Below are 10,199 nucleotides of genomic sequence, written 5' to 3' on the forward strand. Positions count from 1 at the left end.
TTCACCCAATCTATTCCTGTACAAATGGTTTTTCTTGCCTAAGTGTAAAATCTTACTTTTATTCACACTGAATTTAATTTTTTTAGATAGGGCACAGTGTTCAAATCTGTCGAGATCCTTCTGGATCTTGAACCTATCTTCTGAGGTGTCGGCTATTCCTGCTAGTTTAGTATCATCTGCAAATTTGATGAGTTCCCAATACATCCAATGTAATATTCTATTAATATTTATTCTGAAGATTAGGGGTGCTTCTGAAATGCAGGTAGGCTCAAACTGTGCAAGGGGACAAAGTGATAGATACTGGGCCTATCTCCTACATATCCATATCTTTACTTTTAGCTGAAACAGGATTTCATTTGAACATAAACAGGACTTCCTACAGCAGCCTTCATTCACCTGCTGTTCTCTATAAATACTTAAGCCAGAGGTGAGGAATTATGTTTCCTTTATGATTTATGGACTTCAACTCCCAGAATACCTGAGCCAGCCATGCTCTCTCTCTCTCGCTCTCTCTCTCTCTCATGCTTTTAACAGCCTACCCTAAACAATATTGTGAATAAATATATTTCAATATCTGTTTCATGATTCCCTTGAAGCTTGAAAAGGAAAAGGAGAAACTATAAAATGTGTATCATGCATAGACCAGATAAGCAATATGCTGTTTTCTGTTGTTGTTGTTTTTGACTATAAATTTCCATAAACCTGGTTCCTTAATATGTAGATGGGTTTATGGTGTTTGTAAATCTATCTTAAAAATTACACTTTACTAGTATCACTGAGGCACACCCAAGGTTTGGGGAAAGTATCTAGAGAACATTAGATTGCTTATTTTTGACATAGGTAGATCAGCTTGATCCAAGGAAGATAAAGAGGAGGAAAGAAGAATTTAATTTAATCTGCAATTAAATTAACTTTTACAGACAAATCAGACTCCATTCATGATTCCAAAACGTTTATGCTGGTTAAAGCTGCAGTGGGGATTATGTTGCCATTTTACAGAAGGAACCATATTATAAGAAAGCTATAAGCAAAATTTACCTGCCTCTCCAGACCTAACCAAAAAACATTCGTTATAAGGTCAGATATGGCCTTGGGATTACCAGGGGACATCTATGAATGCTTGCACAGTATAAGGTTCCCGTCTATTCAAACGTTGGCATGACAACCAAATCCCTCTGCTGCAGTTAGGTGGAAAAGGTTACAAGTCACACATTAGGCACAGAAAAAAACTATCTTAAGAATCAAGAGTTTTGGTGAATGACATTTATATTTCGAGAAAGCGCAACCTGCCCAGCATGCACACCCAACCGATGGATACACATAATATAATAGACTTTTATAGACTGCTGCACTTCCCTATTCGAAAAGCAAAGTTGTAGCTAATTACTTTCTGGGAGAGGCACATATTTTGATTAGATTTCTTTTGGACGAGCCATTTGATAAACACAGTTAATTTTATCTCTTCCCTCCTTGAGGCTAAAATATAAACACAAATCTTATCTGCAAGGCTCTGAGGAGATGGTGGCAATCATCCTATTCCTAATCCATACTTTTAGCTCTGAAAATGTCATAAAAGTATGGCGATTCTCTGAAATTCTGTGTTCAAAAAGCAAACAATGAACCGAATAAAAGAAAAAGGCATTTTTAAAAGCATCATTACTCTGGTTAACAAGTTTGCGGAGTTCACATTTTTGCAAAATACTGAATTTTGACCACAGGCTATAGAGTGACTGTGAGAGAGATCTTTAAATGCAAACAGAGATAAATGATTTGTCAGCTGAACTTTATACTAATAGCAGTGTCTGTGGTGAAAAGGACTGTTGGGCTAAAGTCCTGCTTGTGGGCTTTCCACTGGCATCTCCTTGCCCATTGAGGGAGCAGAGTGTTGCGTGAAACAGGCCTTTGGTCATATTGACTACAGTGCTTCCTCTAGATTTATTTAACCCTGACTGTGTTGACAGAATAGTAATGAAGAAAGAGTTTATATCCCCTCAGTGATGGCTGGGTTATGCCAGAATACAATATAAGTCACCTGAAATCACTAATGGTTTCTGTCAAATTTAGGATCATTTTGGTTTCTTCAACATATTGCGATATTTTCTGAAGGCGACATTAAAGCTATTTCTAGCGCTAATAAATGGACTCCTTATTGTTCCTGTGGCTTTAGTGGGATATGGGGTACAACAAATGGTTGCGGTAGAATTAAGTACCATAATCTAAGAGTTACAGTTTAAAGAATATTTAAGATTCAGTGAGAGGGTTGATCATTTTACTCTAGGTTGAACTCAGTTTACGGCTGTTTGCTTCCTTAACCATACTCAGTCTGGTGAGGCAAGGATATTACCTCTCCCACCAGTCACTATTCTGCCTTTCTGTTTTTAATGGCTCATCTACAACAGGAGGAAAATAACAGATATCAGAATAACAGAGTTGGAAGAGTCCTTGGAGATCTTCTAGTCCAACCCCCTTGCTTCAAGCAGCAGACCCTATAAAATTCCAGACAAATGGCTGTCTAATCTCTTAAAAACCTCTAGCAGTGGAGCATTCACTCCATTATACAGATCACTCACTCCATTATGCACTCACTCCAAAAATACAGGTAGTCCTCAACTTGCGACCATAATTGAGATCAACATTTCTGTTGCTAAGCGAGGTATTTGTTTAGTTTAGTGAGTTTTGCCCCATTTAAGAACATTCTTGCCACAGTTGTTAAGTGGATCACTGCAATTAAGTTAGTAACATGGACGTTAAGTGAATCTGGCTTTCCCATTGACTTATCTTATCAAAAAGTCACAAAAGGTGTTCACATGCAGTTGCACTGCAACTGTCATAAATATGAGTCAGCTGCCAAGCATCTGAATTTTGATCACATGACCATGGGGATGTTGCCATGATTGTAAGTTGAAAAATTGTCATGTCACTTTTTTCAGTGCCATTGTAACTTCGAACAGTCACTAAATGAACTGTTGTATGTCATGGACTACCTGCAACATGGGAGGATTAGTAATGGAGGATCACACTGATCAGTTTGTATGAAAAAATTATTTGGTTTTGGATTAGCATATTAAGTCAAGCACATGATTACTATTTGTAACTCATCACTGGGTTTGGTGAAATATGTAATCTCTCCTATTGTGATTTATTCAATATACCATAGAGGAGCCAACCACAGCATAATAAAACATACAAAACTAATCAATGTGTGGATCTAGGAAGAATCTGTGAGTTACGTCAACAGGATTCTCATCTGAAAGTACCTTAGTTTAGCAATTATCTATACAACTCTATCAATGAATATATATGATTTTGCTGGGTATTTTCTCTGGATGTTTTACTAGTTAAGCAGAATTGGCTTGTCACTTGCAAAATAACGTCTTTGTTTCATCATAGAACCAATACTCTACTCCTGCACAGAACTTTATCTGTGTTTAGAAATGGTTTTTCATGCAATGTACCATGCTAAGTATATCATGAAAAGAGGCACATTTATTTCTGGCTAAGCATGTAGTAACACTGCATTCAAATTCACAGACTTGAAGCAAATCCAGGGGCATGGTGTCTTGTAGCGTGTCACAAGAGTTAATTGCAGAAGTTCTTGCATCAACCTTCATGTAACACTCACAAGCAGGATGTTGACACAAACCACAAGTCTCTTCTCTCCCTAAAAAGCAGAAATTAGTTCTTAACAGGACAACGCACTGACTGAAATGGGCTTTTGCTGAAGCACCGCCAGCCTTAAGTAGCAAATGTGGACAGTATAGCTAAAGACATCTGGCAAAAATCAATCAATTCAACAAGATGAACATATAGTGTCTGCTGTGACAGCTGCAATAAGCCACAAGTGTGCAATTTTTGAGGGGTGGAGAGTTGATATAGATTTGAATTGCTTGTAGGTAGTCATGCTGGAGCCAGAATAAAAATGTAATTAAAATTTTATTTACATTTAAATGTGTTTAAAAAGAGTGTTCTGTCATTTTGTCTTATTAAGAATAATAATTTGGAAACAATTTTGGGATATATTTAGGATCACAGCTAAGATAATGGCCATATTTGTATCGCACAGAAGAGATTATCTAAGTCTATTTGTAAGGGAGGCAATTTAAGCATGCATAATGTTTGGCTGTTGAATGTATGATATTCTATTCATGCTTTTTCCTTTGACAGAAATTTTATTTATTTGCTGTTCTTTCCCAGCTTTGCTATTTGAAAATGGTTAACAATGATAATTTAAAACAGAATTTGAAATACAATGGTCTCAAAAGGGGAGTGGGGGTAGAGGGTGGACCAGTCTATCAAAAACTATTAATCCTGAAGACTGAATGTAGCACTCCTCCAAATACCAGCAGGGAAACAAGAGTGGGAAAATGGTATGTCTGTGGTCTCTGCTCTATTAGGCACCCAATGGGCATCTGGTTGCCCATTTTCTGAGGGGTAAAATACTGGATTAAGATGACCAGTCAAGCTGTTCTTGTCAATATTCAAAAGCCCAACATGTCTAATTTTATTGCAATTGGTAGGGATGGAAACAGTCTCTCCTTGTACCTCTCCCACCACTCTAGATTGCTCCCCAGCCTTCAGAGGAAAAGACTACTGGCAAGGATTGACTCTTCTCTTTTTTAACCAACGAAAAAGTTCCAGGGAATCAGAAGTTCTCCTACTTGGGGTGGGATGGAGAGGAGAGGGGGAGGGGTTGCTGGAACCAGCTCAGGAAAAGCAGGAATTCTTGCCTTTACCTTCCAGAGAAATCTTAGATTTCTTATTGCTAAGCTTGGCTGATTAAAACTGATTAGTCTATGACTAAAACTAAGCAACATGAGGAAAAAAGTAAACTCCTTCGCACCTTGTGCTAAAATATTACTTTGCCTTCTCATGTTTTTTTTTTAAATAAATCACAACATGCTAAGCCAAAACATGATTTTTACAGAATGCTAAGCCTTAAAGTTATTCATTTAGTTTGGATTTACTATGTTGTGCCTATGAATGTGTCTTGTCTCTCTTTCTGTTTCTCTCACTCTCTTACCCAGTTCTAGTGGCTTTGGGCAACTTAAATAAAATCACTTCTGAAGAAAAAAAATGACAAATACCATTAATCATCAAGGCTCATTAAATTTTTAAAACCCTTATAACTAATTCCCAGGAAAATCTGGCTTCAAGAAAAAGTCTAAGCATTGAAATGACATCTAAAGCACAAACACCTTTAGTATTCACTGCAGCAAAGATGTTCAATTTACAAATCTTAGCTGAATTAATGGAATTTAGACCTACCCTGTGGAGGCCAGAGAAAGCCACCCAAAATGAAAGTGTTTTGTTAAAAATTAGAAGTATCTGTATAAAAATAAAGCAGCATCAAGAGGTAGACCTGAGGCAGCACTTATAAATGCTACTAGCCTTACAACTCTAAAAAAAATATCTAAGCTACCAAAATGTATTGTCTACCTTACAGAATAAATACATACTATTTCATGTAAGACTACACGAAGTTATTAGCTAACACTATGTTGCAGTACAGTATTGGATGTAGAGAAGAAGCTATGTTCTTATAAACAAAACTTAATACTTTTAGGACAAGGCTGAGACCAAAACCTCTGTGACAAATTATACACACACTAAATTAAACCAAAATTAGTAGATTAAATTAACTGAATGCAAAATAGTCAGCATATTCTAGAGACAAGTTAGACTACTAAAGGAACTTAGTGTCGCCCTTAAATGCTTTGCTTGACTATTGATCAGAGAATTAGAAAAAAATGTGCTATTTAATAGAAATAAATGATTTAGAATGAATTAGGTCAAAGTGCTTCTTAATATGCATTTAAAAGTTCTTTCCCAAACATCTCTAAGAAAACATAATTCCTGCCTAATGAATAGCATATACGATTTCATGCAAGGACAATGAACAATTTCTTCATTTTTCTGCAAATCTAAAGGGATAATCCCTACTGTTGGGATTTTTGAGACAATTTTATTACAAAATTCCAGGATAATATTTAAACTGAACATTTTGAACTGCGCTAGTTAAACCTTCCTTTTAGTTCTTTGGGTGTGTTCCAAAGCTAATGTGTTATAAATCTCTATTTTTCAAATTAGATGTATAATGTGTGGGCTTTGGAGCACACTTGGGGAAGGCGGAGGAAGTTTAACTCTCACACCCCACATTTCACTCATTTATGAAACCCATCTGAATCTCTGCCAAACTCACCCACCGCCTGCAGCCTAGAAAAGAATTAAAGGGGCCTATTTGCCTGGCATCCAAAACATAGCATCCCTGTGCTTGGAAAACAGTGAGGTCGATCCTTCTTATTTTCTTTGGCAAGAATGCACTCAAGAGCACTTTTTAACAGGGGCTTGTGTGGCTTTTCATCCCACCAAGCGCTTTAATTAAGTTAAGGCAATCAGCCCTCCAACTCACTCCTCCTAGCCTTGTCCTTCGACCAATCTAAAAGTTCCGAGGATTGGCTCACCAAACAGCCTATTAGGAGCGGCTCCTTTTTTCAGAATTCTGGCTTAATAAAAGCTGCATAAATATTTGAGCTCATCAGCAACTGGGCTCTGGCCCCGACTGAGCAGCCAATTAACAGCCATGAACGCAGATCGCTATAAAGTGTAAACGTTTGAACAGGGAAGACGAGAGAGGCGGGGGCGCAATAAAGATGCATTAACATTTCGGGTGAAGCCATTCATGTCAAAAAGCTGGGACTGAAGAGGCATTACAAGTAACAGAACAATTCAGCGATTTGCTCTCGATCCCTCTCGCTCCGGCGCACACTACACGTTTATTAGGAGATGCCCTTATCCAATTTCCCTTCCCCCCATCCCCAACACTGGAGAGGCAGGTCAACACGTGAAAGCAGGTCTCTGGCCGGATCAATCCCAAGATAGGAAAGAGGAGGGCAAAACGCGCCGGTAGGTATTAAAAGCCGTGGGTCGGAACTGGGGGAAGGGAGCGGGGGGCCACGGAAACGTAATCCGCTACTTTGAGATCTGGGACTGGCTGTCCGTGTGGTTCATTTAAAGGTCAGCGGGCCGTGCGAACGCCGAAAGCGCGGCGGGGCTGTGCGGTTGTGCGAACGCGGCCGAAGCGCTGCCGTTTCCGCGATGCCCGCCCCACCGCCTCCTGTTTTGACAACTGCTCCCATTTCCTAGAGACAATGAGAAACTTGACGGGCGATCCGCCTCGGCCGTATCGTCGCACTCCCCTCCCCTCTGCCCCCGCCCCTGGGGCAGCGCGGCATCCAGGAGCCCGCGAGATGGCTTGCTTGCAAGGCTCGCCCCCGAGAGGAGGAGGAGGAGACCCGGCGCTCAGTTTGGGATCCCCGACCTCCCAAAAATGAAGACCCGGCCTCCGACGCGACCTGCCGCCGCCGCCTCCTCACTTGCTGCTGGCGGCTGCTGCTGCTGCTGCTGCAGCGGCGGCTGCTCTCCAGAAGCCTCCCAGCAACGCAGCAGCTCTTCGTGGGCTTCCCCCGCCTTCTCCGTCCCCCGATTCTATTGTTGGTGGTCTCTCTTTTTATTTACCTGGTCGGTCAGTTTGAGCACTGCCATGATCTCCCCCGGGCTTTGCTCGCCCACATGCAGCTCTCTCCGCCTGGAGATGCCAAGCCACGTTCCGAAGGGGAGACGCGCGCGATCGCGGGCTGACAATCCTCCTCCTCCTCCTCTTCCCGCAGCAGCTCGCTAGGTCAGGAGGAGAAAAACCCGCTGGTATTTAGCCAAGCCTGCTCTGATACAGGAAGTACGGATGCATTCAACCCAGCTAGCCCTGACATCACTCCAACACACTCTCCGGGCCGCGCTCGCCTTGAGTAAGAGCGCCCCTTGCCGAGCGTAGCTTGGAACTGCGCCTTTGGCTCTCCCCCCCCCTCCTTCCTCCTCCTTCTCCTCCTCTTCCATGTCCGGAAATGCGAAGCTGCTCCTCCCGACTGCTGGAGAGCCCGTCGGGATCGTTTCCTTTGTTCCGCTCCCTGGTGTCAGCCGCCCCCGAGCGCGAAATCTGCCCTTTGCGATTGCTCTCCTTCCTTGGTCAATGCGCAATTTATCGGCAATTAAAATAGCGGCGGCTGGGTTCGGTGTTGTAGTTGGGCCAGGCTATAAAATTCTGATACACCATGTGTCTCCTTCAAGCTTCTGACGGCATTGCGTTTGGAATTCAGCCTTTTTGTCCTTGGAGCTCGTCGCTTATATGGGCCGCAGCCTCTTGCTTCCGGGGTCGATCCTGGACTTTGGGGTGCTTCTAAGATTTAGGATGAAATCCCCATTTCGTGATTAATGGGAGGGCAAATTTCACATGTCTTATAATGAAAGATAAGGAGCTGTACGATAAGGTGTATAAAAATCAAGCCTGATGTGGAAAAACTATTCTTCCTTTCTGGACAGATTAAAGGGAAATACTTGTTGACACAGTGGCTAGTTACAGTAATGAAATTTGCAGCCATCAAATGTGGATATGGGCTCCAAAGTTAAAGAGTTTTTAAAGGGGACTGGAACTATTGGGGGAAGGATCAGGCTAGCGCTGGTGGAAGGTAAACATCTAAAGCTGCTAAAAAGAGTAGATGGCCTGCACCTTTTTAAAATCCTGTGGCTTTTTTATTAATAGCCCTTGAACCTATCAGGTAGGACTCATGCTCACACAGAGATGTTCCACTGAACCATTTAAAAGGACATATTCCAATGTTGCCTTGACCCCTTCCACAAAGGTGATGGTTTAAATTCACCTTTAGCAACTGTACTAAATGTACAGTTGTAATGTAATAGGTCAAATCAATGACTTAAGGCCATGTTGGCTGGAGATAAGCGAGTCTCATTGTCTGACGCTTGGAAGATACCATGTTGTCAGAGGTGGTTTTATGTCAATTTTAAAGGTAATATTCTAATATTTTAATAATTTCTTGCTTTTTACTTAATCTAAACCAAAATGGGTGGCATAAAAATACAATAAAATGTTGGCTCTATTTACATTTTTTGTATGTGTGCTTTGTTCGACTGCTATTCTTTGAATAGTAATAAAACTTGTTTGCTTTCTATCTGTGAGCTGCCCTAAAAATACGTTGAAAACCAGCCATATACATATATCTAAAAAAACTTAGTTTGGATTTCCCAGTTGAAAAATATCTGATGTGAGCAATAAAGTAACATCAGAGAGGCCTTTCTAAAGAGGGGGATCCTAAGAAACAAGAATTTCTTTTCTCCAGGTAGTATGAAAGATACATAAAATGTTTCACTTATTGGATCCATTCCAGTGGTGGGTTGCTCCACCCACCTGCCCGGACGCTTCTGTGCATATGCAGAAGTGTTGCACGAGCGAACCAGTAGCAAACTAAATTGAAACCCACTACTGATCCATTCAACTGTTTTCTGTTTGAATAAGAGATGGGAAGGGTCAGAAGAGAATTTAAACAATTATTTTCAATTCATAATGTGCATATGTGCAATCCATATAAACAAAATCAAAATATAACTCTTTATTTAAATGTTTACATACTTCCCTGCTCATTATGAATTTAAAAGACCCAGGGGAAAGATAATTCCTAGACTCTCATGGGGCACCTTTAAAGGAACTTTGAAAAGCATCTCTGTCTTCCCCATGGGGTAAAGAAGCAACAGGGATTTAAAAAAAAGTGAGATTAACTAGTAAGCTTTAGTGTTTTGAACCCTATGCAATTTTGGAATTAAAAAAATATTCTTCCAGTAAAAGATATGTAAGCATCTGATGCACATTATTTTAGTCAAACTCCAGGGTAAAGTTTAAAATGTGAGACTGCAAGTTTTCCATGAATGTTCAAGAATAGAGAATCTAAGTGTCATAAAATTCTGGTATGTTTAAAGAAAATCTGAAGTAGCAATTGAGACACAAGTTTTAAAAAATGTGGCCTTGGAAGCTTTCCATAAACATTGCATGGGTCCCATGCAATTCTTTTCACTGCACAGCTGCAGCCATATTCTCCTTATAAATTATTAATTAATTAATTAATTAATTAATTAATTATTCAAATTTCTATACCGCCCTTCTCCTTTCGGACTCAGGGCGGTGAACAGCCAAAATAAAAACATTTATACATAAATACGATTAAAAATAGATTTAAAATAATTAAATTTGGCCCATAGTTTAAAATTTATCAATTTAAAATCCATATCAAAATTTAAAACCAACCATAAAATCATAAAATCAAGAGAGACCGGCTAACTGAAAGAGATGAGTTTTT

General features: G+C 40.1%; 1 protein-coding gene across 8 annotated transcripts in view; it reads right to left on the bottom strand.

Annotated features, from left to right (window-relative positions):
- Positions 1-7,804, bottom strand: part of ANKRD44 (ankyrin repeat domain 44) — a 139,433-nt gene extending 131,629 nt beyond the window's left edge. For all 8 annotated transcript variants that reach the window (XM_087882129.1, XM_034429972.3, XM_087882128.1 and 5 more), the window contains exon 1: positions 7,516-7,804. In XM_087882129.1, the coding sequence (XP_087738255.1) occupies positions 7,516-7,542 (27 nt within the window). In that variant the 5' untranslated portion in view covers positions 7,543-7,804. The remainder of the gene's footprint in view (positions 1-7,515) is intronic.
- Between the last annotated feature and the right edge of the window lie 2,395 nt (positions 7,805-10,199).

This window comes from Pantherophis guttatus, chromosome 1 (genome assembly GCF_059756535.1).
Source record: "Pantherophis guttatus breed Tessera chromosome 1, ASM5975653v1, whole genome shotgun sequence".
NCBI classification, from domain to species: domain Eukaryota; kingdom Metazoa; phylum Chordata; class Lepidosauria; order Squamata; family Colubridae; genus Pantherophis; species Pantherophis guttatus.